At 37.6% G+C, this 16,746-nt stretch overlaps 1 protein-coding gene across 1 annotated transcript; it reads right to left on the reverse strand.

Annotated features, from left to right (window-relative positions):
* Nucleotides 1-10,019: 10,019 nt before the first annotated feature.
* On the reverse strand, nucleotides 10,020-10,955 carry Or6c35d (olfactory receptor family 6 subfamily C member 35D). The gene has a single exon (NM_001001385.1). The coding sequence runs from the start codon at nucleotides 10,953-10,955 to the stop codon at nucleotides 10,020-10,022; it is 936 nt and encodes a 311-aa protein (NP_001001385.1).
* Between the last annotated feature and the right edge of the window lie 5,791 nt (nucleotides 10,956-16,746).

The raw sequence follows: 16,746 nt of genomic DNA on the forward strand, positions 1-16,746 counted from the left end.
CGGGGGATCTGCTGTTTGAGTGCCCCTATCTTCCAGTTCCCAGAGTCCATATACAGTTTCCTCTTGGGCCAGGGATGTGGGCAGTGGTGGTCAGTATTGGTGGTCTCTCCTGCTCTGCAGTCTCAGGAGTGCCCACCTGTCTGTGCAATGAGCTCTCTATCCCAAGGGGTTTGGGAGCACTGAGCTGTGGGCCGGGATCAGCGAGGTTGGGGCTCCAGCTAAAAACCAGACATGTCTGGTCCCAGAGGAATTTTGCTCCTTTGTGTCCTGAGTCCACCAGGCAGGTCATTTGTAGCAGAAAAGTTGGTCTTACCTGTGGTCCCATGGCTCAAGTTGCTCATGGGGGGCTGATTTTGAGCTCTCAGTGAGGGCAGCAACCCGGAGGGCCTGCGCTGCCTTTTCCTGGGGCCCCCTTGAACCAGGGTCCTAGATGGCATTATGTTTTTTCTCTGGAGTCAGAAATGTGTGATCATGTAGTTTTTAACTTTCAGTTTGCTCATATAGTGGATTACTTTGATGGTTTTCTGTATCTTAAATCATTCCTGCAAACCTGGGATGAAGTCTACTTGATCATGATTGATGATTGTTTTGATTTGTCCTCGGATTCAGTTTGCAAGAATTTTATTAAGTATTTTTTTTTATCTTTTAATTTTTTTTATCTTTATTACTTGAGTATTTCTTATTTATTCTTTATTTATTTTGATTGTTATTCCCTTTCCGGTTTCCGGGCCAACATCCCCCTAGCCCCTCCCCCCTCCCCTTCTGTATTGGTGTTCCCCTCCCCATCCTCCCCCCATTACTGCCTTCCCCCCAACAATCACATTCACTGGGGGTTCAGTCTTGGCAGGACCAAGGGCTTCCCCTTCCACTGGTGCTCTTACTAGGCTATTCATTGCTACCTATGAGGTTGGAGCCCAGGGTCAGTCCATGTATAGTCTTTGGGTAGTGGCTTAGTCCCTGGAAGCTCTGGTTGGTTGGCATTGTTGTTCATATGGGGTCTTAAGCCCCTCCAAGCTCTTCCAGTCCTTTCCCTGATTACTTCAATGTTGGTCCTGTTCTCAGTTCAGTGGTTTGCTGCTGGCATTCGCCTATGTATTTGCTGTATTCTGGCTGTTTCTCTCAGGAGAGATCTACATCCGGTTCCTGTTGGCCTGCACTTCTTTGCTTCATCCATCTTATCTAATTGGGTGGCTGTATAAGTATCGGCCACATGTGGTGCAGGCTCTGAATGGGTGTTCCTTCTGCCTCTGTTTTAAATTTATTAAGTATTTTTATGTCAATGTTCATAAGGGAAATTGGTCTGAAGTTGTCTTACTTTGTTGGGTCTTTGTGTGGTTTTAGTAAAAGAGTAATTGTAGCTTCATAGAAGGAATTTGGTAGTGCTCTGTCTGTTTCAATTTTGTGAAATAATTTGGACAGTACTGGTATGAGTTCTTCTATAAAGTTCTGATAGAATTCTGCACTCAACCCATCTGGACCTGGGCTCTTTTATGTTGGGAGACTTTTAATGACTGCTTCCATTTTTTTAGAAGTTTTGGGGTTGTTTAAATGATTTATCTGTTCCTGATTTAACTTGGTACCTGGTACCTTCTAGGAAATTGTCCATTTCCTCCAGATTCAAGTTTTGTTGACTGTAGGTTTTTGTAGTAGGATCTGATGATTTTTTGAATTTCCTCTGACTCTGTTGTTATGTCTCCCTTTTCATTTCCGATGTTTTTTTTTAAATTTGGACACACTCTCTGTGTCCTCTCGTTAGTCTGCCTAAGGGTTTATCTATCTTGTTTATATTCTCAAAGAACCAGCTTTTGGTTCTGTTGATTCTTTCTATGGCCCTTTTTGTTTTTACTTGGTTGATTTCAGCTCTGAGTTTGATTATTTCCTGCCTTCTACTCCTCCTGTGTGTATTTGCTTCTTTTTGTTCTAGAGCTTTTAGGTGTGCTGTTAAGCTGCTGATATACGCTCTCTCCTGTTTCTTTCTGCAGGCACTCAGAGCTATAAGTTTTCCTCTTAGCACAGCTTTCATTGTGTCCCATAAGTTTGGGTATGTTGTACCTTCATTTTCATTAAATTCTAAGAAGTCTTTAATTTCTTTGCTTATTTCTTCCTTGATCAGGTTATCAATGAGTAGAGCATTGTTCACTTTCCATGTATATGTGAGCCTTCTTTTCTTATTGTTATTGAAATCCAGGCTTAACCCATGATGGTCTGATAGGATGCATGGGATTATTTCTATCTTTCCTTACCTCTTGTGACCTGTTTTCTGATCTATTATAGGGTCAAGTTTGTAGAAAGTACCATGAGGTGGTGAGAGGAAGGTATATTCTTTTGTTTTAGGATAGAATGTTCTATAAATATCTGTTAAGTCCATTTGGTTCATGGATTCTATTAGTCTGTCTATGTCTCTGTTTAATTTCTGTTTCCATGGTCTGTCCATTGATGAGAGTGGGGTGTTGAAATTTCCTACTATTATTGTGTGAGGTGCAATGTGTCCTTGGAGCTTTAATAAGGTTTCTTTCATGTATGTAGGTGCCCTTGTATTTCTGGCATAGATGTTTAGGATTGAGCATTCATGTTGGTGGATTTTTCCTTTGATAAATATGAAGTGTCCTTCCTTATCTTTTTTCATGACGTTTGGTTGAAAATCTATTCTCGTCCATATTAGAATGGCTACTCCAGCCTGCTTCTTGAGACCATTTGTTTGGAAAGTTGTTTTTCAGTCTTTTACTTTGAGGTAGTGTCTGTCTTTGTCTCTGAGGTGTTTTTCCTGTAGGCAGCATAATGCTGGATCCTCATTACGCATCCAGTTTGTTAATCTGTGTCTTTTTATTGAAGAATTGAGTCCATTGATGTTGAGAGATATTAAGGAATAGCGATTGTTGCTTCCTGTTATCTCTGTATTTGGAGGTGAGATTATGTTTGTGTGCTTGTCTTCTCTTTGTTTTGTTGCAAAAAGATTAGTTTTTTGCTTTTTCTAGGGTGTGGCTTGCTTCCTTGTGTTGGGCTTTACCATTTATTATCCTTTGTAGTGCTGGATTTGTAGAAAGATATTGTGTAAATTTGGTTTTGTCATGGAATATCTTGATTTCTCCATCTATGTTAATTAAGAATTTTGCTGGATACAATAACCTGGACTGGCATTTTTCTTCTCTTAGGGTCTGTATGACATCTGTCCAGGATCTTCTGGCTTTCAAAGTCTCTGGAAGTCTGGTTTAATTCTGATAGGTCTGCCTTTATATGTTACTTGACCTTTCCCCCTTGCTGATTTTAATATTCTTTGTTTTGTGCATTTGGCTTTTTGACTATTATGTGACGGGCTTTTTGACTATTATATTTTTGATCCAATCTATTTGGGATTCTGTAGGCTTCTTGTATATTTATGAGTATCTCTTTCTTTAGGTTAGGGAAGTTTTCTTCTCTGATTTCTTTCAAGATATTTACTGGTCATTTGAATTGGGAGTTTTCACTCTCTCCTATACCTATTATCCTTAGGTTTGTTCTTCTCAGTGTGTCCTGGATTTCCTGTATGTTTTGAGCTAGTAGCTGTTTCTATTTTACATTATCTTTGACAGTTTTGTCGATGATTTCTATGAAATCATCTGCCCCTGAAACTCTCTCTTCTATTTCTTGTATTCTGTTGATGATGCTCACATCTGTGACTACTGATCTCTTCCCTAGGTTTTCTATCTCCTGCGTTGTCTCCCTTTGTGCTTTCTTTATTGTTTCTATTTCCATTTTTAACACCTGGATGGCTTTGTTCATTTCCTTCTCCTACTTTGTTGTTTTTTTTTCCCCAGTAGTTCTTTAAGGTATTTTTGTGTTTCCTCTTTAATGCCTTTTAGTTGATTACTTGTGTTATCCTTTATTTCCTTAAGGGAGTTATATATGATTTTCTTGAAGTCCTCTCTCATCATGATAACATGTAATTTTAAATCTAGATCTTGCTTTTGTGGTATGTTTGAATTTTCAGTGTTTGCTTTGCTGGAAGAATTGGGTTCCAATGATGCTATGTAGTCTTGGTTTCTGTTGCTTGGGTTCCTGTGCTTGCCTCTTTCCATCAGGTTGTCTCTGGTATTACCTTGTTTTGCTATTTCTGACAGTGGCTTAACGATCCTATAGGCTGTTGTAGAGTGTTGTAGAACTGTTTTCCTGTTTCCTTTCAGTCTATTATGGGAACAGAGTGTTCTGCTCTCGGATGTGTAGTCATTCCTGTCCACCTGCTTTCAGCTGCCCCTGTGGGCAAAAACAAGAAGGGCCTGCCCCTCCTTCTCCTAGGTCCCTGTGCGCAGGGGACCCAGATGCCACTAGGCATTTTCCTCTAGAGTCAGAAATGTGGACAGAGAGTAGTCTCCTCTGGTTTCCCATGCATGTCTGCCCCTCTGAATGTGTAGCTCTCCCTCCCACAGTATTTGGGTTAAGGGAGCTGTTTGACCAGATCTGTTCAGATCCAGGCACAGTCTGGACTGCAGGGTTCCTGCAGCTTGACTGCTCTTATCTTCCTGTGCCCCGAGGCACTATACAGTTTCCTCTTGGTCCAGGGATGTGGGCAAAGGCATGCAGAAGTGGCGATCTCTCTTGACCTGCATTTTCAGGATTGCCCACACTTCCGGGCGATCAGCTCTTTCTCCCATGGGGTTTGGGATCAGGTAGCTGTGTGCTGGGATCAGCGAGGTTCAGTTGTGAGCTAGAAACTGGAAGTGTCCGGTCCCAGAGGAATTTTGCCTTTGTGTGTCCTGAGCCCTCCAGGCAGGTAACTTGGAGCAGAAAAGTTGGTCTTACCTCTGGTCTTGGGCCTGAAGTCGCTCCTTGGGGCTAGCTTCAGCTCTCTGTGAGGGCAGCAGCCAGAAGGCTGTCCTCTATTTTTAAAATTCCGTTATTTATGTCCTTCTTAAAGTCCTCCATCATCTTCATAAAGTGCGATTTTAAATCTAAATCTTGCTTTTCCGGTGTGTTTGGATATCCAGTATTTGCTTTGGTGGGAGAACTGGGATCTGATGATACCAAGTTGCCTTGGTTTCTATTGCTTAGGTTCCTGGGTTTGCCTCTTGTCATCAGGTTGTCTGTGGTTTTAACTTGTCTTGCTGTCTCTGACAGTGGCTTGACCATCCTGTATGCCTGTGTGTCATCACTCCTATAGTTCTCTTTTATTTCAGCCCTATCTGGGAACAGAGAGCTGCTCCTGGGATTGTGTGTACTGAAGCCTCTAGGCAGGTCACTTTGAGAACAATAGTTGGTCTTACCTCTGCTGAAAGGTGTATCAGTGTTTCTGGCAACTGGCTTTCAGCTCTTGGTGTAGGCAGAAACCCTAAGGGTCCTGTCCCTGACTCCTCCTAGTTTTCCATGCCCAGATGGGACAGAGAGGGTACTAGGCAGGTTCCTCTTTGGTCAGGACTATGGGCAGAAGTAGTTGTCTCTTGTGATCTCTCAGGATGTCCATACTTCTAAGAGTCTAGCTCTCCCTTCCATAGGATTTGGATCCAGACAGCTATGGGTCCAGTTCAGTTCTGGATGTAGGCAGAAACTGGAAGGTTCCTGTGTTGACTGCTAGATTCCTGTATCTGGAGTATACTAAGCAGGTTCCTCTTGAGCCAGGAATGTGATCACAAGTGGTTGTCTCTCCTGAGCTCTCAGGATTGTCCATACTTCTGACATTCCAGCTCTTTCCCCCACAGGATTTGGGTACAGAGAGCTGTTGGAGCTGTTTAACTCCAGGCCCATGTAGTCTGTCCCAGAATCCTGCCTTTGAGTGTCCTGAGACCACCACCATGTGGGTTGCTTGGAGGAGGAGGGTTGGTTTTACCTCTGCTCTGAGCTGTGTTGGTGCTCTTGGAGTCTGGCTTTCAACTCTTGGTGAAGGCAGCTAAAGTTTCTTTTATAAATGTGGGTGCCCTTGCATTTGGAGCAAAGATGTTCAGAATTGAGAGCTCATCTTGGTGGATTTTTCCTTTGATGAGTACGAAGTTTCCTTCTTCATATTTTTTGTTAACTTTGGTTGAAAATTGACTTTATTCAATATTAGAATGACTACTCTAGCTTGTTTCTTGGGATCATTTGCTTGGAAAATTTTTCTAGCCTTTTACTCTGAGGTAGTGTCTGTCTTTGTTATGGAGACATGTTTCCTGTATTCAGCAAAATACTGGGCCCTGTTTACATATCCCTTTGATGTTTTGAATATTTTGTGATGTGAGGAATTTCTTTTCTGGTCCAATCTATTTGGAGTTCTGTAGGTTTCCCATATACACTGGCATGTCTTTCTTTAGGTTATGGACTTCTTCTATAATTTTGTTGAAGATATTTACTGGCCCTTTAACTTGGAAATCTGTGTCTTTTTACTGGAGAACTGAGTTAATTGATGTTTAGAGATATTAATGACCAACAATTGTTACTTCCTGATATTTTGACATCTGTGTTATTAGTGTGTGTGTGTGTGTGTGTGTGTGTGTGTGTGTGTGTGTGATTTCTCTTCTATTGGTTTTAATTTTGTAAAACTATATCTTTTTTTGTCTTGAATATAGTTAACCTCATTGGGTTGGCATTTTCATTCTACTATCCTCTCCAGTGATAATTAGTGGAATGATATTGTTTAAACTTGGTTTTGTCATATCTTTGTGTCTCCGTATACGATGATTGAAAATTCTGCTATGTATATTAACCTGTGCTGCTATCTGTGGTCTCTTAGGGTCTGCAATACGTCTAGTGATGCCCTTCTAGCTTCTAGAGCCTCAGATGAGAAATCAAGTGCAATTCCAATAGGACTGCCATTATATGTTTCTTGGCCTTTTCCCCTGGTGCTTTTTATTTTCTTTCTTTGTTCTACTTATTTACTGTTTGATCATTATATAGTGAAAAGATTTCGACCTTTATCAGCATCTCTTTTCTTTGGTTAGGAATTTTTTTCCATTATTTTGTTTAAGATGTTTTTCTGGCTTTTGATCTGGGAACTTTCTTCTTCTTCTTCTTCTTCTTCTTCTTCTTCTTCTTCTTCTTCTTCTTCTTCTTCTTCTTCTTCTTCTTCTTCTTCTTCTTCTTCTTCTTCCTCCTCCTCCTCCTCCTCTTCCTCCTCCTCCTTCTCCTCCTCCTCTACCACTACTACTACTACTACTATTACTACTACTACTATTCCTATTATTCTCAGGTTTCATCTTTCCATAGTTTCTCAAGTTTCCTAGATATTTTGTGTCATGAACTTTTTACATATTGCATTTTCTTTCATTGGTATATTGATATCTTCTATTGGATGTTCTATATATGAGATTCAATCTTCCACTTGTATTCTGTTATTGATGCTTATGGGTGGGTGTACTTCTGTTACAGCAAAAAATAAAAAAATGGTGGACCACTTCCCATGCTTGTGCCATCATGTGACTCATCATGGCATCAGCCTTTTTTTCACTTAGAAAATAAAACTTTCTGTGAAACTTCAATTTTTAGTGGATACCTGCCTTATACCTTGGTTTCCCACCTGTTGCAGTAAAAAATTAAAAAAAAAGGGGGCAAAATGGTTCCTGGATGCACCGTTGTGATCTCTCTCTCTCTCTCTTGCTAGTTCCAGCTCTGTGGGGCCATTGGAACTAACGCTAATTTATCTCAGTGGCTCCATGCTGTCCTCAAGTACTCTTTGACCCAGGAAGCAATCTCTCTACCCATCTAGTTCCCAGGACAGGTTGTTATCATGCCAGGCATACACATCACAGTTCTGTGGTAGGCCTAGCGTGTCCCACCACCATATACTCTCTTGAACTCAATTAAGTTGCCACATGAAAGAACCCAACACACAATATCCTCTGATCCAATGGATAAGATATAATTTGCCCATCTAGACAACACAAAGTCCTGTACACAATCATCCCTTAAAAATAGTCATAACAACCTTTAACTAAGCACAGAGAAGAATCTTAACATAGTTCCTATTCTTTTTCCTATGTTTTCCATCTCCAAGATTGCTTTAGTTTGTATTTTCTTTATTATTTCCATTTCCCTCTTTAGGTCTTGGGTAGTTTTATTTATATCCTTCACCTGTTTGATTTTATTTTCTTGTATTTCTTGGTATTTCTTTGTTTCATCTTTTCGTGCCTTTACTCATTCCAATGTATTTTTCTGTATTTCCTTAAGGGATTTATCCTCTTTAAAGGCCACTATCATTTTTATAAGATTAGATTTAAAGTTCTCTAATTGTGCTGCAGTTTCATTAGGTTATTAAGGTTTTGTAGCAGGTTAGCTGGGCTCTGGTGGTGCCATATTGCCCTGGGTCTTGTTAATTGTGTTCTTATGTTATCCTTTAGGCATCCAGTTTTCCCTGGTGTTGACTGGATAATCCTGAAGGCAGCAGGATTTCTTGGGATGGTGGGAAAAGCAGTGGCTAAGACAGTAGAAGTCAGTGTACCCTACTCTGTTGGCTGTGTTTTAGGTAGATTCCAATCTGCTGGTTGTGTTGTGGGTGGATTCTTCTCTACAAGCTATATACAATCCAGAACCAACTGGGGTGACAGGTGAATATGTTGGTCCTGCAGGGTTCCTAGCTGGTTAGTTTTGGGGTTCCTAAAATTTTCCACAGGAGGCAGAGTGCTCTTGGGGTCCTATGAGTCTTCTTTGGAATGAGGAGCAAAGCCAGAGCTAGACAATGATGTTCAGGGGACTGAGAGCATCCCTATTTCCATTTTCCTGCCTTAAACTGTTTTCTCCATTTCATTCTGTTTTCTCTTGTTGTTGTTTTCATACATTTCGTTATGGATATTTTGCATATACTCTTTGAGGACCTCTAACATATTTTAAAGCATATTTGAAGTTCTTGTCTTATTCCTATGCTATATTGCATTTCTCAGGGCCTATGGTAATGAGGCTGCTGCACTCTATTGGTGCCATATTATTCTGGTTGTTATTGACTGTGTTTTAATGCTAGCATATAGATATCTGAACTTAGGCTGATTGTAATTCTAGATGATGATATCTGGTTGTGTTTGTTGGGTGGGTTTCTGTTGCCCTCTCTTAGGAAAATGTGATGGCTGTGGGTTGCCTAGTAGGGAATGTTTTTGAGATAATATGATGTGTGCTACAAGGTGTCCTTGGTAAAATGTGTTTCTAGGTATTGGGAACTGACACTAAAGTATGGGAATGAACAAAATGGGTGGGGTTTAAGCATGTCCAGAGGAAGGAATAAGACAGTATGTGTCACCAGAATCTTCATTGACCCCTAGGAATTGGAATAGAGAAGCAGAAGTGGTCACAGTACGTTGGAATGACCTTGAGAAATTGCATTTGGAAGAAATGAAGGATAGTGAATATTGTCTATATGATTCCTTGGCTGACATGGCTCACAGGTTTTCAGGGAATCAAGCAACATGCTACCATTTTTCCCACTGCTTTGCATAGATTTTCATCTTTTTAGTTTTCTATTCATTTTTCTCATCATGTATGAATGTCATGTCTTAGGTTTTAACTGTAACAACTAATTGCCCCCTGAAAAATTCTGTGAAAATTTGGTCAATGAACTTAAATCAGTTTCTTGTTCACTTAAATGGCTAATTGAGGTTTCAACTTGGTAGTGATTGGGAAGGTCTTCTTAAAGCATTTTATAGAGGAACTATTAAATGATCATTCATAATCAGTACAAAACATAGAAAATCATTTAAGAATTGCCATCTTTTTTTTCTAAGTGATAGATGGATAATGCATACTTTTATAGGCCATGTCTATCAGTGGTACATATCCTTTACACACTCATTTGATTAGCTATAGCATGAAATAAAAAGGCACATGTAAAAGTGAAGAAAGAATGGTAGAAAACTAGAATCTACTATGTTTTCAGGGATAACAGTCATACAACAGTTTCAGATTGACTGAAAAACTAAACATATTCAAACAGTTTGGTTTGAATCAAGATAGATAAAGTCATGTTCATTGTATGCAAGTTTAAGAAGAAAGTGTGAGTATAAAAAGATTAAAAAGCAAGAATATAGAATAATAGTATAATTAATCTTCAGATTTTACATTCATTCTTCTTTAAGTTTAATATTCTTTAATTTTTACATATTTGAGAGGAATGCAAGTTTTTTAATTGAGTAATTGAAAGCTTGCTTTACTTGATTGTTTCTCAGTGCATAAATAAACTGATTCAACATTGGTGAAATTGATATGATAATAAGTGAAATCCCTTTATTGATAGCTACATCATCCTTGGATGAAGGTTTGACATAAATGAAGATGCAGCTACCATAAGCAATAGAAACTACAATCATGTGGGAAGAACAGGTAGAAAAGGCCTTTTTTCTTTGTTTGGCAGAGGGAAATCTCAAAATGGTCTTGATGATATAAACATAGGAAAGGACAACACACACAAAGGTAATGATGAAAGTAAATACAGCACCAACTATTACCATCTGTTCGATTAACAATGTGTCTGAACAAGAGATTTTCAAGAGAGGAGCTGCATCGCAACAAAAATGGTCAATGATATTAGAGTCACAGAATTCCAGGCGTAAGCCTAGACCAATTGGTGGGAGAATGATGATCAGTGCTGCTACCCAACAGAAGAAGATGAAATTCTTGCAGACCCTGCTATTCATGATGGTCATGTAGTGCAGAGGTTTACAGATGGCCACATATCGATCATAGGACATGATAGCAAGGAGAAAAAATTCTGTAACTGCAAAGAGATCTATAAACAGCAGTTGACTGGCACAAGCAATATAGGTAATGGACTTGTCCCCAGATGATATGCTGTATAGAAATCTGGGAATACAAGCAGTTGTGAGTGAGATTTCTAAGAAAGAGAAATTTTTGAGGAAAATATATATAGGTGTTTTAAGATGGGGGTCAATCAGAGTGAGAGTGATGATGGTTAGGTTGCCAGATAAACTCAACATGTAAGAAAGGATCAGAAACATGAAAAGCAGAATTTGAAGTCGAATGTCATCTGTGAGACCCAGCAAAATGAAGGTTGTTACTGTTCGATTTCTCATTCTTGATTATTGTCTCTGGCACAATCTGGTTGAAAAATAACAAAGATTCCATAAAACCTCAGAATTGAGTCAGGTGCCAATCTCAAGACAAGCTAACTTGAGGGTCATTCCTGTAGTATTGTTGGTTAATGAAGAAGCTAGTACAAATTGATGTTTGATCATTTCTTTATGTCACATATTAGCTCTTTTCCGAATCACAGATTTTATACTTCTATTTTTATGGGTGTACAGTCTAGCTATTATATTTGATTGATATAATTGATACTAGTTTAGGACATAATCTTATAAACATCATTTAATAAAAATTTTCCTTTAAATTAATATCTTTTGGCCCAACCCTCTGCTTTTCTCCAACTACTTTTTCTAGAAGAGATTTTAGAAGAGAACTGCTAAAATAAATGAAAAGTGTTCTTTCTTAAGATAATCTTAATAATATATTCATCTTTAATATTAGTTATACTTATGCAGGTGCTGTCTAGTTTCTATATTTAAAATACTTTTTACTGTGTCTTGTAAAAGGTCACAGGGTATAGTGGCTCACACCATCCTGGCAGTTGGGAGGCAGAGGTAGATCTCTGTGAGTTAGAGGCCAGCCTAGTCTACATGGTGAGTTCCATGAAAACTGTGGCTATGTATGAAACAGGTCTGACTCAATATCCCCTCACAAATAATTTAACTTAGATATGCTGCAGCTCAAATATTTTTGACATGTATGTATATGTATATATATGAAATGTATAAATATATTTTCTACATTTGATAATTGATATTGATTATATTTTCCTCTGAATGTCACAATGGGATGTCTATGTAGTACCATTTTGTGAGCCCAAATCAGTCCCCTACAAGAATTTTTTTTCCAACTTATAAGTGGAAGTGTGAAACCTAATCACCTGATTATTTAATTTTCTTGATGAAAACCATAGTGCTCTCCAACTAGCTGAAAGTTTATTGTACTCTAGACATTAAAGATTCTTTCCTTTGTTTCTACCAGAAATAATTTAAATAAAAGTATAGTTTTGATATTAAAATTCTAAAATGAAGTTTGCTCTGTTTATTTTTTCCACACATTCAATAATAGCATATTTCCTTTCTGTATTGATTCTGTCGTGGTAATTTTAATTCAGGTAATTAGCAGTATGCTTATACAATCAAAGAGCCATGTCCTTGTCGTGTTGTTTTGAGTCAAACTTGTTTTAGTTTGAAATTGTCTTAATCCTTTATTATAAAGGACAGTGTCACCTAGTAATTATTAATGCTTTTGTTTTACATACACACATAAAGAGGGTAAGTCCTTTGTTAAGTTTATTTTTACTTTCCCCTTCCTTTACCATTCTACCTGTTTAAAATTGTCTCTGTTTTTTCCAACTTTCCACTTATATACAAACTCACTTGATTTAAACTGTTTTAGCCAAAGTCATCACTCTTTGTTTCACTAATTAAGCACAACTCATTTTTTTCTAAATCCATTTTTCTGCTTTGATCTGTTTATATATAAGGCTTTGATCTGTTTGCCTCATGAAAGGATTTATAGTTTAATTCCATAATCTCATACTTTCCTGAATTTCTGACAACTTTTTTTTATTCTCCTTCATGGTTCTGTTTCTTCTTCTATTTTCTATTATTGCTATAGAGTAAATTTCTTTTCAATAAATTGTTTCTGATTCTTAGAAGGCTTTTTAAATGAAGAGACTTGAAGTAAAAAAAACTCTGTTTCTTATATGTAATGAAAGCACATAAAGCAGTTTTCTAGTTTTATAACTGAACTTATTTAGGAAACTCTAAGTCAGCCTTAAAAGACTGATTTCTTTTTCACTATTTATTTTTTCAATCTGAATGTTCTTGAACAATATGCTTACTTCATTTATCTTGTGTTATGTTCAAGGGCAAAATTCAAATAAAATATTTTGTATACTTGTTACTCATCTTTTCATAATAGTCACCACGAAGATATATTGTGCTTTAAAATATATTTTTAATTTCTGAAATTATAAAATTATGTTTCTACCTCTCTCTCTCTCTCTCTCTCTCTCTCTCTCTCTCTCTCTCTCTCTTTCTCTCCCTCCCACCCTCCCTCCCTTCCTTTCTCTTTCTCTCAAATTAATTGCTTCTTTTTCTAAAAAATTATTCTTAGGTATGTGTGTATATATTTCTGAATACTAAATAGACTCTGATAATTCTGTATAATGTTACTTATATGTATATGATTTCAAGGTTAACCACTTGGTATTGGGTAATCAATTGTAGGGTCTGTTTCCTGGTGGAGACAATTTCTTTTAGTTTTCGAGTCCTTAGTTGTCTTTCCAATGAAGGAAAACAAGCAATCATCCTACCCAGATGCAACACCTATAAATCATAGCAATAGCAAGCATGGCATGATAAATCTAATGATGCAATAGTAGAATGTATTGGTGGCAGCCAACAGCTCTCTAATTGTTGTTAAGTTCTGCTCAACAAAAGGATGCTCAACATGCCTGTTTCTGGAAACCCAGCCAGCTACCCAGGGCTGTTCATAGACCTTGGAGAAGAACCTACCACCTCCAATTTACTAAATCAACACAATCACTAACTACATTGTAAATATTTATTCTATGCCCACATATAAGGGTAGTTCTTACCCCTCATCATGGAAACTTCTCTCTGTAAAAGAAAAAGACTATTACAAAAAGCACAGTCAATCAAAATGCAAATCTGTGGAACCTAGTGTCTAAGCAAGATACAAACAACAACCACACTAATAGTTAACATGGGAGGGAAAGAGTTCTCAAGGCCTCATCCCTAGATAATGTGGTATTAATTTGTATTTTTGTAATGATGTAGAACAATATTATATGACTGCACTGGCTACCTATATCTTTTTACATGTATATGTGCATATATTCTGTCCATTTTAAAACTGGATTTTTTGCTATTGACCAGAATTACTTAAATATTGTACATATTAGTTTCATTGTGTGATATTTGGTGGCAATCCCCCCCCCCCAAATGTGGATTGGATTCTGATTCTACATATTTTCCTTTTTTGTGACAAAACATTTTTAGCTTGGTGTCATCTCATCTGTCTACTTTTGTTATGTTTGCTTCTGGTTATTGTGTGTCTTACATTTAAGTCTCTTATTGATTTATCAAAAGTAAATGACAAATTCTACAAGTATATATAGAGAAGACAACCTTCCACTTAGTTATCAGCATTGTTTAGTGGTATAGATATATTAGAAAATGGTATAGATGCTTTTGAAAAGTAAAAATAAATTTACTGTGTGGACCTGGAAGTGCACCCAACAGCAATAAGTTGCATCCCATACCTGTGCTTCATTTTCTGCTCCACATTTCTACCTGCTTCCTCAGAGGCCTGCTAGACTCAGAGATACAAGATAACCCTTCTATCGCCAATATGTCCCTGCCTGCCAATTTCCCTGAAAGTACCACCAACAGCAGTGTACCCTGTACCCTATTTTCTGCTCCAACTCTGCCTGCTTTTCAGAGGGCCTCCCAGTCCCAGGGACACTGAGTAAGCCCATCTCAATTCCCTGAACCACATTTTCCAGCCCACAATCCAACTTTCTTTCCTGGATATGAGTCATCACCAAGGACCGCAGGCTACACTGGTACTAGGAATCCCAGAAGCAAGGGTCGTGCCCCAAATCCCAGAAGTCAAAAAACCCCAGGAGAGATACCCTAGTATACCTGAAGACTAGCTACTCACCAGAACTCCAGATCATTCAATGCAATAGATAGAAAAGAAGCAGATACTGAGGGAAAAACATCCCAAAACACTCGCCCAACACCCAGAAATCATTATCTAAACCTATAACAACCATAAAACTCAGATGGCTAAAGGATAGTCTGAAAACACAGTTAACAACATTGAGGCAATACTGGACCACTGGAGCTTGACTAACATACTACAACAAGCTTTGAATATCCTAACATAATTAAAGAACAAAAAAATGACCTTAAATCCAATATTATGAAGGTGATAGTGACCTTTAATGAGAAAATGAATAAATTCCTTAAAGAAATACAAGAAGACCCAATCAAACAGGTAAAAGAAATGAATAAAACATTTAACCTAAAAATGGAAATAGAAACAATAAAGTAAACACAAACTGAGGGAATACTGGAGATGGAAAACCTATGTAAGAGACAGGAACTATAGACACAAGAATCATGAACAGAATATAAGACATTGAAAAGGGAATCTCAGCCATAGAAAATATGATAGAAGAAATTGACACATCAGTCAAAAATGTATAATCTAAAACATTTCTAACACAAAACATTGAGGAAATCTGAGTCATCATAAGTATATCAAACCTAAAAATAATAGGAGTAGAAGGAGAAAACTCTCAGCTCAACTGTACAGAAAATGTCTTCAACAAAATCATATGAGAAAATTTTCATAACCTAAAGAAAAAGCCTATACACATACAAGAAACTTACAGAACATGAAAATAGGCTTGACAAGAAAAGAATCCTCCCACCACATCAAAACAATAAATGTACAGAACAAAGAAAGAATACTAAATGCTTCAAGGGAAAAGGCCCAAGTACATATAAAGGCAGGCCTATCAAAATTTCCTGTTATTTCAAAAGAGACTTTAAAAGTCAGAAAAGCTCATGAAGATGTCTTGCAGACTCTAAGATACCACAGATATCATCCCAGACTCTTATACCCAGCAAAATTTTCAGACATCATAGATGGAGAAAGCATGACATAACCAAATTTAAACAATATCTATCCACAAATCTAGCTCTACAGAAGTTACTAGAAAGAAAACTTGGGTTGGCCAGGAGGTTAACTACTCCTAAAGAAACACAGGAAATAATTCTACAAGTCAAAACCAAAAGAAGGGAAACACACACACACACACACACACACACACACACACACACACACACACAAACACCACCACCACCACCACCACCACCACCACCACCACTACCACTGCCGTCAAAATAACAGGAATTAACAATTATTGGTCATTAATATTTCAATATCAATGGACTCCATTCCTAAATAAAAAGACAGGCTAAAAGAATGGATGTGAAAACAGGATCTGTCACTCTGTTGCACATGAGAAACACACCTAGGCAACAAAGATACAGATTATCTTGCAGTAACGGGCTATAAAAATATTTTCTAAGCAAATATGCCCAAAATTAACTAAAATAACAATAGTCTTATTTATACAAAGGTTATCTAGGCTGGGAATAAAATTAGGGAAAAAAGTCCTCCATAATAGCCACAAATAATATAAAATAACTTGGTGTAACTCTAACCAATCAAGAAAAGACCTGTATGACAAGAACTTCAAGTCCTTAAATAAATAACTTGTAGAAGATATCAAAAGATCTCCCATGCTCATGTATACCCATTCAATGCAGTTCCCATCAAAATTTCAAGGCAATTCTTTACAGACCTTGAAAAAACAATATTCAAATTCATATGGAAAAAACAAAAGGCCCAGGATTGCTGAAACATTTCTGTACAAAATGGTATAACCATCTAGAGGTATAACTATCCTTAATTTCAAGCTGTGCTACAGAGCAATAGTAATAAAAGCAACATTGTATTCACATTAAAATAGACAGTTTGATCAACGAAATTGAATTGAAGACCCATATGTAAACCCACACACTTATGGACAGTTGATTTTTGACAAAGCAACCAAAAGTATACAATGAAAATAAAAGAATCTTAAATAAGTGGTACTTGTCTAACTGAATGTTTGCATATAGAAGAAAGCAAGTCATTCTGCCCAAAAGTCAATTCCAAATGGTTCAAAGG

Source organism: Rattus norvegicus, chromosome 7 (genome assembly GCF_036323735.1).
Source record: "Rattus norvegicus strain BN/NHsdMcwi chromosome 7, GRCr8, whole genome shotgun sequence".
NCBI lineage: Eukaryota > Metazoa > Chordata > Mammalia > Rodentia > Muridae > Rattus > Rattus norvegicus.